Raw genomic sequence first — 18,628 nt, forward strand, 5'->3', positions numbered from 1 at the left:
TTGACTTTTATCCTAAGTCATGTGACAAGGCTCGTTAAAGGGTCAATATGGACTTTTAGGATTGCTACTTCCAATAGGTGGCACTAGAGTTCTAGTCCTCTTCCTCTCTGAAGAGACAATTTGTACCTTGAATAAAAATTATATTTCCCACCCAAAAGTTTTCCTTACTTGGTAAGTTGCAATGAGGAAATTCCCTACAATTATTCAGCAAGTCTCTATGATTTCCAGGGTTAGATCTACTACTTTTCTCTCTTGTCCATGGGCTATGTCTGATATTACAGCTGCACCACGCACAGTGCCTAGTGAGTTGTGCTGTATTACAAAGAATGAAACAAGCTAATGATGCTATATTAATTACAACATATACATTTCTGGTTAATCAAGCATAATGACCGCTGTAAGGTAAGAGTCAGATGGTCGTATAACTCAGACGATGATCGCAACGCTTGGACTGAGTGGGTGGCTCTCCTGACCCGATTGTGACAGCTGCATACAAATAGTATTTGAAATAAAATATATGTGAATAATGCTTAAAATATCAAAATGTAAAACCCTTAAAGAGTAACTAAGCTTTGTTTTTAATATTTCATTGTCCTCAAGACATTGCAAATTTTGCTTCCTTCTATCTCAAACACAATGCTGCACTGTAGTTTCAATCCCTGGTTTATACTTCTTTCTGCTCAGATGCTGCTCTGAAAGATCCCTACACTATATTCAGATTATGTGAATTCCCCTGTCTGAGTAAGGGGGTGGAGAACAGATAAGCCCCTGTAATGCTTTCAGTAATGCATCCACCAAATGGTAATTAGCTGTTGTTTATTATTACAGAACATGAAAGTAGACAGAATTGTTTGAGTAATACTATGTAGAAGAAACTTATGATCTTTCATTTTATAAGCAAAGTTACACTTTAAGTTGGTGTTATATGTTAGTGCCAACTGAATCATTGTATTCGTAATGAATAATTTTTCCATGTTTCATTTTTTCTTGGTCCAAAGAATACAATGGGAACATTTTGAATATTATCTTTAGTTTGCCATTCCCAAAATGAATCCGAAACAAATTGATTTTACCAATGCCTTCAAATTGCTGGGAACTGATAAATTAGGAAATCAGCACGATCTTAAATACATTTTAACTGTTTTGATAATTAATAATTTGTTATGATACACCCTTAGAGGAGCTGTTCACTATTGGACATCCGCTTATTAATGGGCACAGGGAGGTGAAGCAAATCAAAAAAAGGATAGTTACAGGACTTACAAGAGAATCGGATCACACTCTGATCAGAGAGTGATTTCCATAATTGACCCAATTCTCTTGAATGAGAGAAAATATTGCCGTGTGACCCTAGCCTATGAGTGAATTTTGTATAGGGTTATGTATAAAGCGCATATAGAGTGTGGGAAGAGTGCGGAGTCTGTTGGGTGCAGCTTCAGCCATTTGCTGCAGAGCAGGAATATTTTTAGGTGAAATTGCAGAATGGAAGTAAAGTCCTTGAAGGAGCATTGTTTTGATAATGTCTGTTTTATAGTCCACTATTACGCAGCCATTTTCTTCAACAGGTTGTCAACTTAAATAAATATATCTTTAGATATATCCCCTAATATAAATGTATAGAACTTACAAATATTCTATTAATTTTAAAGTTGTGCCTATTTTCAGATATCAAAGCATTTGCCGGACTTGACTCTCCACCTTCAGTTTAATACATGTTCTCAGTGCAGTATGTGATGGGGCTGACTGTGGTTTACTTCAATAATTAAGCCAGCCCCCTTTTGTCACAACCAACACAAGAACAGAAAATGGAGATTGCTTGGCTATTGAGTTGATACAGTAAATCCCATCACAAACAGCATTTATTATGTACTGATAGAGGAAATATGTCAAATACGAAACAGTATTGTAATGATACATAATGAATATAAAAGTCTACACCCCTGTTAAACTGGCAGGTTTTAGTCATGTGAAAAGGTCATAACAAGAAGAATCATATTAGAACTTGTTCCACTTTTAATGTCACCATAATCTTTACAAATACATTGAGTAACCAACTGAAATCATTTTGATGGGGGAAATAAAAATGACAAAACTAAAATAACGTGGTTGCATAAGTGTGAACATCCTCTTATAATTGGGGATGTGGTTGTGTTAGAATTAGCCAATCACGTTTATACTCATGTTAATTGATAGTCAGTACAAAGCTGCCATCATTTACAGTGATTCTGATTAATACGAATACCATATAATGTTTAGCTGTTCAACTATAATCTAGGATATGGGTGTACTGAACCATATGTTCAGCCTCAATAGGAACCTCAAGAAGCAACAGTCCAAATGGAGCGTGGGGACTCGGCATGAGCGAGGCGTCAGACAAGGCTGTATCCTGTCACTATTTCTCTTCAATTTATATGCAGAAGCTATTTCAGGAAGGCTGGACTTGCCAGAAAAGAAGAGAGGATCAAATGTGCTGAATGGATCATCAACAATCCTAAATACGCAGATAATGCAACATTGATAGCAACAAGCATAGATGGAATGAAAAACTTGTTAAGGAGTGTCAATATGGAAAGTTCGAACATGGGACTGCTACGTCACACAAAGAAAACAAAGATATTGACTACTGCTAGATATGACCAAGACACATTTCAGATGGACGGCTATGAACTGGAAGTTGTAAAGGACTTCAACCTACTCGGATCAGTGATAATGCAAGATGCAGCAATGGCACCGGAAGTCAATAGGAGTTTAGCTATGGGCAAATCAACAATGTAGTCACTGCACAAGGTCTTCAAGTCAAGGAACATTTCACTGGCAACGAAAACATGACTCACACATAGTTTGGTCTTTTCTGTGGTAACATTCTAATGTGAAACTTGGATAATAAAGAAACAAGACAGAAGAAGACAGAAGAAGAATCAACACTTTCAAAATGTAGTGCTGGAGAAGGATGTTATTAATACCATGGATGGCAAAAAGAGTTAAAAATACATTTTGGAACAAATCAATTCAGACATGTCACTTGTAACAAGGATCACCAAGCTACGACTTGCCTACTTTGGACACATCATACGAAGAGAACAATCACTGAAGAAGGAGATTTTGGTCGGAAGAATAGAAGGAACAAGGCAAAGAGAAAGACCAGCAACTCGATGGCTTGATACTATCAAGATAATGGGGGAGAAGACCCTGGAGAACCCACAGTGGCTTGTAGGTCAAAAATAGCTGAAAACTTCAGTGTGCATAACTATTCACCCCCTAAAGTCACTACTTTGTAGAGCCTCCTTTTGCAGCTATTACAGTTGCAAGTCGCTTTAAATAAGTCTCTATGAGCTTTCCACATCTGGCCACTGGGATGTTTGCCCATTTCTCAAGACAAAACTGCTCCAGCTCCTTCAGGTTAGCTGATTTCCTCTAGTGAACAGCAATCTTCAAGTCTGACCACAGATTCTCAATTAGATTAAGATCTGGGCTCTGAGTAGTCCACTCCAAAACATTTACACATTTCCCCTTAAACCACTCGAGTATTGCTTTGGCAGTATGCTTTGGGTCATTGTCTTGTCTTGTTGCAAAGTGAAACTCCGTCCCAGTTTCAAATCACTGACAGACTGAAACAGGTTTTGCTCAAGAACATCCCTGTATTTTGCACCATCCATCTTTCCCTCAACTCGGACCATTTTCCCTGTCCCTGATGCTGAAAAACATTCCCACAGCATGATGCTGCCATCACCATGTTTCACTGTGGGGATGGTGTTCTTGGATTGATGAGCTGTGTTGGTTTGGCGCCAGCTCATCACCAAAGTTTACCTTGGTGGCAAAAAAGTTACATTGTGGTCTTATCTGACCACAGCACCTTCTGCATACATTTAGGGAGTCTCCCACATCTTTTGGCAAACTCAAAATGAGTGTTACCATTTTTGTGTGTAAGTAAAGGCTATTTTCTGCCCACTCTACCATAAAGCTCACCTCTATGGAGTATACGGCTTATGCTCCAGTCTCTGCTTGGAAACTCTGCAGTTCATTCAGGGTTACCTTTGGTCTCTGTGCCACCTCTCTGATTAATGCCCTCCTTGCCTGGGCTGAGTTTTGTTGGGTGGCCCTCTCTTGGCAGGTTTGTTGTGCTACCATGTTCTTTCCATTTGATGATAATGGATTTGATGCTGCTCCGGCGGATCATCAGAGATTGGGATATTTTTTTAGAACTCAACCCTGATTTGTACTTCTCATCAACTTTTTTCGCTGACTTGTTTGGAGATCTCCTTGATCTTCATGGTATTGTTTGGTTAGTGGTGACTCTTGCTTAATGGTGTTATAGCCTCTGTAGCCTTTCAAATAAGGTGTGTATATACTGACAGACCATGTGACACTTAGATTGCACACAGGTGGACTTCCTTTCACTAAGCGTGTGACTTATGAAGGTAATTGCTTGTGACGCGCCCCTGGGCCTGTGTCGCGCTGCGTTGCGCACGCGGGAGCTTACCCGGAGCCGGATCTGTTGAGGGTTGTAGTCTCGTGGCGGTGATCCGGTCCGTGCCCAGGGAGTCAGACTAAGTGGCGCTGTTTTAGCGGTAGATGTTGGACGACTACGCCACCCGTTGAGTGCAGCCAGGGAGCTGCTGCTGCAGGGCAGACCGCTGAGGCCGGTGGTAGGATTGTGCAGCGTGATAGTATAACCCCCAACGGGAGGGGTATGGCCTCAGGGCAGCCGACGTGGATGATGGGGGTAGCAGGAACCACTCGGAGATGGTACTGTGTAGTTCAGGGTCTTTACTGGTGACAAAGATAGACCCTCCCGGAGTACTGGCTAGCGATTGGGGTCTGGTCAGTCCTTGAGCAGATGGGATCTCCCCTGGCTAGGCGGAGTTGTAGGCCTCCCAAACTAACGATACTCTTCTGGCTACCTTGCTAGAGGCGGGTATAAGTAGCCCACGTCCCTGAGTGTACCGTGTGGTGCTCACCCGTATGGCCGGTGACTCGGGGCCTTCGGGTTTCTGGGCCAGAGGACCTGCAATCCCCTGCCGGTCGGTTTCTGCTGCTGGATAGGAGTTAGTCCCCACAGCCTCGGACTCCGGGTCCGGTGATAACTTCTCAGTCAGGGCGAGCTCTGCAGCTGCCAGCCCCTGACTCCTTGTAGCACTGCTCCCACAGAGCTCCTGTTGTTTCTTCCTATATTTGCTTCTTTTCTCTGCTTCTTCTCTACTCACTCACCCTGCCTCAGCCCTAGGTTTATATAGGGGAAGTTCTTCCCCTCCCAGTACTGGGCAGGAGGTGTGGCATGCATAGGATCCCTGACCAAGAGACCTCCCACCTGCTCTCAGACATAACATTGCTGTTACTGTGGAAAACCAGACCCCTGGGGTGCCACACTTGCACCAGAAATTTTTAAGGGCTTCTTCGCAAAAAGGGTGAATACAAATGCATATGCTAATTTTTAGTTATTTGATCCCATATATTTTTCTCACTTCATTTTACCAATTTAGGCTATTTAGTGCTGATGTATCACATACGCATCGAATTACAAAAATATTTAAACACAGGTTGTAATGTAACAAAGTAGATAAAAAGCCAAAGGGGGTGGATGGGGTGTGAATACTTTGGAAGCCCCTATATTTAGGCTTGCACAAGATCGATCTTCTTACAGAGTGTTCATCCATTAAGTCGCTATAGATCGAGATCGAGCTGAAGGCCATTAAATAATAATAATAGTAGGATTTTCTTAGTTGCATTTTACAGCAAAAGCCATTGTCTGTAAACAGTTTACAAAACAGCAAAGGGATTTCACTTTGAAAGCTATCAGTCAAGAGAAAGTTACAAAAAATTCCAAGGCATCAGACCTACTAAGGAACATTGTAAAGACAGTTATCTAGAAGTGGCTTAAATTTGGCACAACACTGAAATTACCTAGAACTGCTCGTCTCTCAAATTGATGAAAAGCAAGAAAAAAATAGTCAGGTCTGCTTGTCTCTTAAATTGATGAAATGCAGGAAAAAAATAGTCAGGGAGGCTTCCAAGAGGCCTACAGCAACATTAAAGGATGTAAAGTAATTTCTGGCAAGTACTGGTTTTGTACTGAATGTGACAACAGTCTCCCATATTCTTCATATGTCTGGCCTGTGGGACTGGGTTGCAAGATGAAAGCCTTTTTTATTCCAAAAAAAAATTTACAAGCTTGGCTATGCTTTAACAAAACCAACATCAAGTCTACCAAAAGCATGTGGGAAAACATGTTATTGTCTGATGAGACCAAGTTTAAACTTGTTGGCCATAATTCGATAAAGTATGTTTGACGCAAAGCCAACACTGTGCATCACCAAAAAGACACCATACCCACAGTGAAGCTTAGTGGAGGCAGCAATATGCTTTGGGGCTGTTTGTTGGCAGCTTTAACTGGCACTTTAGTCAGGGTGGAGGAAATTATGAACAGTTTCCATATCAGTCAATTTTGCTTTAAAACCTTCAAGGCTCTACCTGAAAAGATGAAAAGGAATTTCACTTTTCAGCACGACAGCCACCCTAAGCATAACTCCAAATCAAGAAAAGAATGGCTTCGCCAGAAGATCAAAGTCCCAGCTCAAAGGCCCAGCTAGAGCCCAGACCTGAATCCAATTGAAAATCTGTGGGTTGACCTGCAAAGGACTGCATATAGGAGATGCCTTCGCAAATGAAAGATTTGGAGTGCTATTGCAAGGTAAAGTGGGCAAAGATTGCCAATACTAGATGTGTTATGCTGATAGACTCCTATCCAAAAAGACTGAATGCTGTCATAATTTTAAGGGGCACTTCAGCAAAATATTAAAGGGTGTGAATATTTATACAACTATATTATTTTAGGTCTTTATTTTTCTTTTTCCACCCAAAAAGATTTCAGTTTGTTTTTCAATTAAATTGTACAGATTATGGGTTACATTAAAGGTGGAAAAAGTTATGAAATATTTCTTCTTGGTATGATTTTAAAATGACAAAAGTCTGGCCTTTCTCAAGGGTGTGAAGACTTATTATATCCACTGTATGAAGATTGAGAGACCAGGGGACATATTTTTTCAAGTGGACAACCCCTGGGCTACTTAAGAGAAGTTAGCCGAGCAATGCCACCTTCTCTGATATCACTTCCTGTGCTGCAACTACACCTGCGGACAGCACCTTTAAGAACTTATTGACTTATTGTGTACAGAGCACCTTGAAGATATGTAATAAAGTCTCCAGTAGCGAGTATCATGAACCTGGTGGCTACATTCTGCTAAATATGAAAAGTTGCGTGGAGTTTCACTTTACTAATCTATTTCATGTCTTGGCTTTTGTTATAAAGCTATATAAATAAAATAAAATAGTAATATGTCACTCAGCTGATCTCCCCCTCCCTGCGTACACTATCACTATGCTCTCCATTTCTGCCCTGAGCACGAATAACATCCATAATAAGAGATGTGGGGATAAATGCAGGTTGATCTGAAATACAAAGTGCATTCTGAAGGATCTGTCGATGTCTTTCTTGAAGAAGTGGTTTCTCATAATGGATCCGTATCCAGGGAGCTCCTGTGAGAAGGGAGAATATTAGAGTTTGTAAGTATTTCTTTCATTTTATCATGTAATGGAGATATGCATCATCGCAATATTACAAAAATGCAGATATATTGAAAATATACGGTAGCAGTTAGCTATTCTTCAGATGTTCTCCGAGTACCAGTGCCTGCCTGGCTGTCAGGAAGGTGATTACCAGAAAATGGTTTGTTAACGCGGTCTCTGACCCACCTCCTGCTGCGATGGTATATACAGGTGCATATCGCTAAATTAGAATATCATCAAAAAGTTAATTTATTTCAGTTCTTCAATACAATGAGTGAAACTCATATATTATATAGAGTCATTACAGACAGAGTGATCTATTTCAAGTGTTTATTTCTGTTAATGTTGATGATTATGGCTTACAGCCAATGAAAACACAAAAGTCATTATCTCAGTAAATTAAAATAATTAACAAAAAACATCTGCAAAGGCTTCCTAAGCGTTTAAGAAAGGTCCCTTAGTCTGTTTCAGTAGGCTCTTCAATCATGAGGAAAACTGCTGACTTGACAGATGTCCAGAAGGCAGTCATTGACACACTCAAGGTCCCAGAGTTCTAATTTTTGTATTGAAGAACACAAATAAATTAACTTTTTGATGATATTCTAATTTAGTGAGATGCACCTGTACATATTCAACTGCATGGCAAACTAAGCACTTAGAAAATGTAAATAATTGTTTTAATTGCCTCATAAATATGTTTTACCTTTCTCTACACGCTGCCCCACTCTCACAAGCAGTTCTGCTCCAACGCAATGGTTAATTATATCTGTAGCTTTCTTTCTCCCAGCTCCAAGTGCATTCAGGATTTCAGCAATAGGTCTGGCTTGGATTAATTCCACCGTACCTAGATATATTATAAAGTTTGTCATATTCTATTACATTAGTCTAAAATACAAATAATTTCTACTGTACTCCAAAACAGAAATTGGAAGAAAATAAAATTTGTACTGTTGATGTGTTCAGACTGACACAATAGAACAGGGGTGGGGAACCTCAGGCCCGTAGGCCATTTACCGCCTCCGATGACCTTTTCTCCAGTCCCTGGGCAGATTCCCAGGGATCACAGTGCTCAGGACGGCAACTATGTTTTGACGGCTGCAGGCCCTTTAATTTCTTCTTACTCTGCGAGCACACACATGTAGCGTTCACTGGTGCGGTGCATGCAATGAAAGATCACATCCTCATGCTGGCCAGAATTTTATGGGTGGAATAAGCACGTGATGCACTCTTATACAACAGCAGAAGACACCACATATACCACAGCCCCATGTCTCCTGTGATGTATATATTGCAGCCCCATATCTCCAGTGATGCATATAGCGCAGCCCCAAAGTGTCGCCTGTGATGCATATACCACAACCCCAAAGTGTCTCCTGTGATGTATATACCACAACCCCATGTCTCCTGTGATGTATATACCGCGGCCCCATGTCTCCTGTGATGTGAATACCATATCTCCTGTGATGCATATACGACAACCCCAAAGTGTCTCCTGTGATGGATATAACGCAGCTCCACGTCTCCTTTGATGTATGTACCGCAGCCCCATGTCTCTTGTGATGCCTATACCGCTGCACCAAAGTGTCTCCTGTGATGTACAGGGTGGACCATTTAAATGGATACACCTAAATTAAATGGGAATGGTTGGTGATATCAACTTCCTGTTGGTGGCACATTAGAATATGGGAAGGGGAAAACTTTTCCAGATGGGTGGTGACCATGGTGGCCATTTTGAAGTCAGCCATTTTGGATCCAACTTTATTTTTTTCAATGGGAAGAGGGTCATGTGACACGTCAAACTTATTGAGAATTTCATAAGAAAAACAATGGTGTGCTTGGTTTTAACATAACTTTATTCTTTCATGAGTTTTTTACAAGTTTATGGCCATTTATAAAATGTGTTCAAAGTGCTGCCCATTGTGTTGGATTGTCAATGCAACCCTCTTCTCCCACTCTTGACACACTGATAGCAACACTGCAGAAGAAATGCTCGCACAGGCTTCCAGTATCCATTGTTTCAGATGCTGCACATCTCGTATCTTGATGTTATGGTGTGGTATATGGGGTACAAAAATAGTGGGGCCATTCTTCATCAATGGAAACCTCAATGCCACTGGATATCTGAAATTGCTACATGATGATGGGTTGCCCTCTTTATGCACTGAAGATGACACGTTCCCTGAGTTTTTCCAACAAGATGGTGCACCACCACATTATGGGTGTCATGTCCGAGCATTCCTACATGAATAGTTTCCTGGAAAGTGGATTGGTCGTCGTGGGCCAGTTGAATGGCCACCAAGGTCTCCCGATATGACCCCCTTAGACTTTTATCTTTGGGGTCATCTGAAGGCAATTGTCTATGCTGTAAAGATACGAGATGTGCAGCATCTGAAACAACGGATACTGGAAGCCTGTGTTAGCATTTCTTCTGCGGTGTTGCTATCAGTGTGTCAAGAGTGGGAGAAGAGGGTTACATTGACAATCCAACACAATGGGCAGCACTTTGAACACATTTTATAACTGGTCATAAACTTGTAAAAAATCACTGGAGTTACGTTAAAACCAAGCACACCATTGTTTTTCTTATGAAATTCTCAATAAGTTTGATGTGTCAGATGACCCTCTTCCCTTTAAAAAAAAAATAAAGTTGGATCCAAAATGTCTGACTTCAAAATGGCCGCCATGGTCACCACCCATCTGGAAAAGTTTTCCCCCTCTCTTATACAAATGTGCCACAAACAGGAAGTTGATATCACCAATCATTCCCATTTAATTTAGGCATATCCATATAAGTGGCCCACCCTGTATATACCACAACCCAATGTCTGTGATGTATATACCGCTGCCCCAAGTCTCCTGTGATGTGAATACCACAGCCCCATGTCTCCTGTGATGCATATACCACAGCCCCATGTCTCCTGTGATGCATATACCACAGCCCCATGTCTCCTGTGATGTATATATTGCAGCCCCATATCTCCAGTGATGCATATAGCGCAGCCCCAAAGTGTCTCCTGTGATGCATATACCACAACCCCAAAGTGTCTCCTGTGATGTATATACCGCTGCCCCATGTCTCCTGTGATGTGAATAACACAGTCTCATGTCTCCTGTGATGTATATACCACATGCCATGTCTCCTGTGATGCATATACCACAGCCCCATGTCTCCTGTGATGCATATACCACAGCCCCATGTCTCCTGTGTTGTATATACCGCAGCCCTATGTCTCTTGTGATGCATATACCGCTGCACCAAAATGTCTCCTGTTATGCATATACCACAGCCCCATGTCTCCTGTGTTGTATATACCGCAGTCCCATGTCTCCTGTGATGCATATACCACAGCCCCATGTCTCCTGTGAATGTTTATACCACAGCCCCATATCTCTTGTGATGTATAAACCGCAGCCCCATGTCTCCTGTGAGGCATATACCACAGCCCCATGTCTCCTGTGTTGTATATACCGCAGCCCTATGTCTCTTGTGATGCATATACCGCTGCACCAAAATGTCTCCTGTGATGCATATACCACAACCCCATGTCTCCTGTGTTGTATATACCACAGTCCCATGTCTCCTGTGATGCATATACCACAGCCCCATGTCTCCTGTGTTGCATATACCACAGCCCCATGTCTCCTGTGATGTATATACCGCAGTCCCATGTCTCCTGTGATGCATATACCACATCCCCATGTCTCTTGTGATGTATATACCACAGCCCCATGTCTCCTGTGATGTACATACCGCAGTCCCATGTCTCCTGTGATGCATATACCACATCCCCATGTCTCTTGTGATGTATATACCGCAGCCCCATGTCTCCTGTGATGCATATACCACAGCCCTATGTCTCCTGTGTTGTAGATACCGCAGCCCCATGTCTCTTGTGATGCATAAACCGCTGCACCAAAATGTCTCCTGTGATGCATATACCACAGCCCCATGTCTCCTGTGTTGTATATACCGCAGCCCTATGTCTCTTGTGATGCATATACCGCTGCACCAAAATGTCTCCTGTTATGCATATACCACAGCCCCATGTCTCCTGTGTTGTATATACCGCAATCCCATGTCTCCTGTGATGCATATACCACAGCCCCATGTCTCCTGTGAATGTTTATACCACAGCCCCATATCTCTTGTGATGTACAAACCGCAGCCCCATGTCTCCTGTGAGGCATATACCACAGCCCCATGTCTCCTGTGTTTTATATACCGCAGCCCTATGTCTCTTGTGATGCATATACCGCTGCACCAAAATGTCTCCTGTGATGCATATACCACAACCCCATGTCTCCTGTGTTGTATATACCACAGTCCCATGTCTCCTGTGATGCATATACCACAGCCCCATGTCTCCTGTGTTGCATATACCACAGCCCCATGTCTCCTGTGATGTATATACCGCAATCCCATGTCTCCTGTGATGCATATATCACAGCCCCATGTCTCTTGTGATGTGTATACCACAGCCCCATGTCTCCTGTGATGTACATACCGCAGTCCCATGTCTCCTGTGATGCATATACCACATCCCCATGTCTCTTGTGATGTATATACCACAGCCTCATATCTCTTGTGATGTATATACCGCAGCCCCATGTCTCCTGTGATGCATATACCACAGCCCTATGTCTCCTGTGTTGTATATACCGCAGCCCCATGTCTCTTGTGATGCATAAACCGCTGCACCAAAATGTCTCCTGTGATGCATATACCACAGCCCCATGTCTCCTGTGTTGTATATACCGCAGCCCCATGTCTCTTGTGAAGCATATACCGCTGCACCAAAGTGTCTCCTGTGATGTATATACCACAACCCCATGTCTCCCATTGATATCTATACCCCAGCTCCATATCTCCTGTGATGTATATGTGTCAGTCTTGGTGTCTTCTATGTGATGTATAGGCCGCAGTCCCATGTCTCCTCTGATGTGTATTCCGCAGCCCCATGTCTCCTGTGATGTATATACCACAGCCCCATGTTGCCTGTGATGTATACACAGAAGTCTTGGTGTCTCCTATTTGATGTATAAGGCAGTCTCAGTGTCTCCTATGTGATGCATATACTGCAGATTTCCCACTGCTTGAGTTCTGTAAATGTAATGTGAGTAGTGATGGATTTCTCACTGTGAGGAGACCTGCAGTGTAATATACAGTACATCTGTGTTTGGTACCACTTACTACTGTGAGTTCTTTACAAAACTTATCGTAGCTAAGAACCGCCTGCGCTCCAAACACAAATCTGAAAAAAAACATTCCGAGTAGGAACATGATGCATACCACCTAACATCACAGCCGCACCAAAGAGAAACAGTTTTAGCCATCACATAGCACTCCTATGTGATGGCTAAATTAAATGTTTGACCAAATGTAGCAGGATAATTTTCAAGTTGATAATTTTGTACAGCCTCGGAAGAATGATATAAATGTTTAAATGGCCCTTGGCAGAAAAAAGATTCCACACCCCTTCAATAGAACAAACCCTCAAGTGTTTGACCTGGACTAGGTACACATTTAAAGGGTTCTTCCCTCAAAAAACATAGGTTAGAGGATAACTTTCTGATCGCTGGAGATCCAACTATGGTGACCCCTAGCATTTCAGAGACCAGGACTTTAGAACCCAGAGAATAGACCTCTGCAGTCCCATCCTCAATGGAGCCAGGGGTCAGCCCTCCAAAGAAATGCCACCCCACACTATTACTGACCCACTGCCAAACCGGTCATGCTGAAGGTTGTTGCTGGCAGCAGATCGCTCTCCATGGCGTCTCCAGACTCTGTCACGTCTGTCACATGTGCTCAATGTGAACCTGCTTTCATCTGTGAAGCGCACAGGGCGCCAGTGGCGACTTTGCCAATTCTGGTGTTCTGTGGCAAGTGCCAAGCGTCCTGCACGGTGTTGGGCTGTGAGCACAACCCCCATCAGTGGATGTCGGGCCCTCATACCACCCTCATGGAGTCGGTTTCTAACCGTTTGTGCAGACACATGCACATTTGTGGCCTGCTGGAGGTCATTTTGCAGAGCTCTGGCAGTGCTCCTCCTGTTCCTCCTTGCACAAAGGCGGAGGTAGCAGTCCTGCTACTGGGTTGTTGCCCTCCTACGGCCCCCTCCACGTCTCCTGGTGTACTGGCCTGTCTCCTGGTAGAGCCTCCAGTCTCTGGACACTACGTTGACAGACACAGCAAACCTTCTTGCCACAGCTCACACTGATGTACCATCCTGGATGAGCTGCACTACCTGAGCTACTTCTGTGGGTTGTAGAGTCCGTCTCATGCTACCACGAGTGTGAAAACACAACCGACATTCAAAAGTGACCAAAACATCAGCCAGAAAGCAATGGTACTGAGATGTGGTCTGTGGTCCCCACCTGGAGAACCACTCCTTTATTGAGTGTGTCTTGATAATTGCCAATAATTTCCATCTATTGTCTATTCCATTTGCACAACAGCATGTGAAATTGATTGTCAACCAGTGTTGCTTCCTAAGTGGATAGTTTGATTTCACAGAAGTTTGATTCACTTGGAGTTATATTCTGTTGTTTAAGTGTTCCCTTTATTTTTTTGAGCAGTGTATATATCCACATCCTGGTTTGATACTCACTATATAAATAATGTTACATATTTCGTGGTACTGAGAAATTACTATAAGCCTAACAATATGCTGACCTGTTTTGGGAACTGTAAGTTCTTCTGTATGAGCTGCTTTTCCCAGTTTGCTGCTGGAGCTCAGAGTCCTTGCTATGTCAGGTTTCACACCCTGCGCTTCCAGCATCTTTCGAAAGCACTGTAGCGCAGATCCATCACGTAAGACATTGGCAATTTTCTCTGCCCCATGTGTTGCTGAACCAGCCTGTCCACAGAGCCAAAGGAGATGACCACCTGTAGATAAAGAAAGACAGCACAATAAAATAATGCATTCTTACTACATGAAAAATACATATTCATTGAAACAAGTGCTTAAAGTGAACCTGTCAACTCAAATAACACTATTACCCTGCAGATAAAGGATTAATCTTCAGGTTAATAGTGTCGGATAATGCTAGTAACCTAATATATGAGTTAAATAAATAAATAAATCCTGTTGATTTAGTGCTAATCTGCAGGTGAAGGTGACCGGCCTCTGTACTAAAAATGCGGCACCCGGGAGAAAAGAGAAAATGAGGTATATTTCTGCTGGGAGTCGCCAGCTTTCAGTCATGCAGGTGTGCTGGCACTGCTTCAGTTATTATGCACTATAACCCCCGGTACTTTGACAGTCGGCTCAGCAGTTCATCAGTGTGGAGATGGCCGTCAGTCAAAGCGCCGGAGAATGCTTACAGCTGCCACTCGCAGTAGAGTGAGCAATGACTGCAACTGTGTTGGCACACCTGCATGACTGAAAGCTTGTGGTTACTGGAAGGAATAAAGTTAATTTTCTTCCAGGAGCTGTGCTTTTAGTACAGAAGTCTGTCACCTTCATAACGCTATTAACCTGCAGATTAACCCCATATCGGCAGGTTTTATTTTTTTCTCACTTATATATAAGTATTTATGGCATTGTGTACTTACAATTGCTCATTTTGCCTTTCTACCCAGCTAAATTCTTCTTTTTTTCTACTCTATGTAGAAACAGGAAGTCTCTTGTCCCCGCATTTATCATTCCCCTCTTCAAATTGTGGCTCAGCTACTCCTCCTCCCCCTTGCCAGGAACTTTTTCAGTGACTCATGACTCATATAGGGAAAATTGACCTCCTGTTTCTACATACAGCTTAGAAGGATTCAGCTAGTCAGTTTTTAATCACGTGATGTCATAGATGTAAGGGAAAAGAGAATAATTAGCTGAGTAGAAATGCAAAATGAGCCATCGTAAGTACACAGTGCCAGATAACATGATAATTTTAATATATTAAGAGGATAACAATTATGATGGGAGTGCTTCATTATTAGCATTATCTGACCTTACAGTTTTCCTTTCAAATATCACTTTTTCCTGTAATGAGAATGCGTAAGCTATCCTAAGATGTCTTGGTTTATTCCAACGAAATAATAATACTGGTTCAGCTTTGAAGTCTGAGTTGTGCTGTACATCACTGTATAATTCACTTTTTAAATACTTTGTGTCCCCCGAACAAACTGAAATATCATTTTGACAAGTGGTATGATAAAACCAAATTGTCAAGTTAGTAATATTTTCCAGTAGGAATATCTAAGTGTTCAATGGCATCATGCGAAGTTCTAATAAAGATGCTTCACAATTACATATATGTCCCATGTAGTACTTTATGCCTCATGCACGATAAAATGTGCAGATGATAACAAAGTATATAGCAGAAAGGGAATACAATATATGACCTGTTTGTAGCACTAGCTCTTTGAGGTCTTCAGGCCCTCGCCCCTCCAAACACTCTAGGGCTTCTATAACTTCAAGGCTATTTCCTATACAACAACCAATGGGATTATCCATGTTAGTAATAAGCGCAATTGTAGGAATTCCCAAAGATTCGCCAACATTTACCTGTGATAAGAAAAGGTCTATGTGAAAATCATATAATTTATATCATTATAAATACCTGAGACAGTGTTAGGCCCCTACCAGCAAACACATACTTACCAGACTATTTGCTAGATGCTTTGCCTCTTCAATAGTTGGACTTTGAGCTGCCCCACCAAACTTTACATCCAGTATTAATGCAGAAAGACTCTCGGCCACCTTTTTACTCATGATAGAAGCTGAACGAAATTAGTAAACACCAAAGACATGTTTAATATAAAATTATAGAATAATATATCGAACCCCAATTCCAAAAAAGTTGGACTGCTGTTTAAAATGTAAAGAAAACGAGAATGCAATGATTTGTAAATCTCTTATACCAATATTTCATAAACAACATAACAAAGAACAAATATCAGAAGTTGAAGTTTAGACATTTTAGCTGCCAACAATTTATCAATGAGTTAATTTTTTCAAATTAAATAGAACATTTCTAACTTTCTACTTCTGATATGTGTTCTATGTTCAGCAACTTGTCTTAAAAAAGCTGGGACAAAGTTAACAAAATACTTCTGGCATTGGAATTATTACAATAGAGAATGATAATTATCACTCTTTAGTCTTGATGCCATCAATCTATTCGTGTTAAAAGAGAGATATCTGCATTCTAACAAAAAAGCGGGTAGCATTTCCTTTTCACTATTTTTTTTTTTTTAGGAAAATATTGTGATGTTTTACTAATTACAGCCCATCTGCTTTGGAGATTGTGGAAAGATTAAAAGATTTCCGATTTAAGGTAAAGGAAATGCATAGGATATACTATTCTGCTACTGATATGTGTGTATATGTAAAGCAAATGTATTGTCACAAAATTATTTATTCTTTAAACCATGTTTGGCACCAGTGGCATAGCTTAATGCTCATGGGCACCAATCTAAAATCGTCAATGGGGTCCCCCAATTATCATGGGTCTGTAATAGTATTGGCCAAAGGGACCATTTGGAACCCGTAAGCTCCAGGGCTCAGGTGCAAATGGAAACCCTGCACCTACTACAGTTATGTCCCTGTTTGGCACTATGAGGTATGAGGTATAATGGCCCTGTCTTTGTAGGGGGGTAGACGAAGACGTCATGGCAACAAAGAGTTAATGTGAAGTGTGACATGCGTACATGTTATGATTATATGTTTGATAAAAGAGCGTTGTATTTTATCCTTATGGCTGGTTTGTATCTTGGTTCTCCTGGAGGATTTATCCTTAAGGCCGTCCCTGGAAATGGGGGAGGTCTGTCCACTAGGGGAACCATTGCAAAAGAGAGGGATATAGTTTGCACCACCCAGGGTAGTATACAGTTAAGACAAGGGATTAGTCCACTAGTAGGGAGGGGTTAGATCAGTTAATAGGGGAAGCACTTCCTAGTTTTAGAGAGAGAGGTGGAGTGAGGAGTCAAGTAGAGAGATAGGTGTGTGAGTGGAGCTCTGAGGAAGTACTACATAGTGACAGTGTGAACGGGTTCTAAGAAGCGGATTCAGCAAAGGCGGAAGGGTTCTGTCAGTGCAAGTCTCCAAACAGTATGAGGACACATCCGAATCTTTGTGTGGACACCGGGGCAGTCTTGGGCCTAGGGCCTAGAAGAGGAATTGAGTGTCATGTCTCTGTCTCCTCTGTGAGGAAGATGCCAGCCGGGTGACAGCGAAAGGAAAAGATGGTGGGCCTCAGGAAAGCTGTTATGTCCTATAGAAGGTCCCTGGTACCAACAGAGGAAGTTGAGGCAGGAGTAGGTCGGGCAGAACAGAGGCAAGGACTGATAGTAAGCTGGACATAGGGAACACCATCTGGAGAGGATTCTGTCTCACTCTGTGTGCCACAACTGCATGTATCCGAATTGCACAGTAAAGCTGAACCTGTTGAACCGGACCTAAGGTCTCCTGTCATGTCTGTAGCTGTAACTGGTCCCATGGATGGGGAGGTAACAAGGACTCCCAAACGACAAGTGAGTACAGAACGAAGCCCACAGCACATCACACACCAATCAGCCTCCTATTTAGAAGAGGGATTTCAGGGCAAAGAGAACAAAGTTCCGGCCCACAGCAACCAACCCTGTACCCCCACATTGTTATAACAGACACCCTTGAGAGGAGCCTGGCTAGAACGCTAAACCTCAGTAGTATAACAACATGCTGGTAGCTCAGAACCCTAAAATCTAAATTGATAGGTTTCCTTTGGACATGGAGTGGCAGGTATAAGATATATTACCTGTTATAAGTGGCAGACTGTCCACTGTGGCTGTCACATCTCGTATCTCGTAAAAGATCTTATCAGCTGGTACAAGGTTCTTAGATTGTCCGACAATACAGCAACCAACAGAACGTAGGATTTCCATCATCTGCAGAAAAAACACAAAGGTTTGTATAGAGGAATAACAGAGGCATTGTATAGCCAATTAGGGCTCATTATGTCTCCACATTATAGTGAATGACACCTTTGTGATCCCTCATTTACTCCTGAACTTTTAAATCACATATTCAGGCTAATCATTTCTTGATCAATATAATTAATTACTAACTTGTATTGTATTAAACAAGCTGGC

The 18,628-nt window shown here is 42.0% G+C and overlaps 1 protein-coding gene across 2 annotated transcripts in view; it reads right to left on the reverse strand.

Moving 5' to 3' along the window:
• Positions 1-1,995: 1,995 nt before the first annotated feature.
• The window catches only part of TYMP (thymidine phosphorylase), a 35,783-nt gene continuing 19,150 nt past the window's right edge, over positions 1,996-18,628 (reverse strand). Inside the window, exons 6-11 of one of the 2 annotated variants that reach the window (XM_073652597.1) lie at positions 18,295-18,424; positions 16,161-16,279; positions 15,902-16,064; positions 14,237-14,449; positions 8,267-8,407; positions 1,996-7,533 (exon numbers count right to left, since the gene is read on the reverse strand). In XM_073652597.1, the coding sequence (XP_073508698.1) occupies positions 7,340-7,533; positions 8,267-8,407; positions 14,237-14,449; positions 15,902-16,064; positions 16,161-16,279; positions 18,295-18,424 (960 nt within the window). In that variant the 3' untranslated portion in view covers positions 1,996-7,339. The remainder of the gene's footprint in view (positions 7,534-8,266; positions 8,408-14,236; positions 14,450-15,901; positions 16,065-16,160; positions 16,280-18,294; positions 18,425-18,628) is intronic. The other variant, XM_073652598.1, reaches the window with a different exon arrangement.

Source organism: Phyllobates terribilis, unplaced genomic scaffold, assembly GCF_046119375.1.
Source record: "Phyllobates terribilis strain yellow unplaced genomic scaffold, ASM4611937v1 Scaffold_11__3_contigs__length_659146591, whole genome shotgun sequence".
Lineage (NCBI taxonomy): Eukaryota > Metazoa > Chordata > Amphibia > Anura > Dendrobatidae > Phyllobates > Phyllobates terribilis.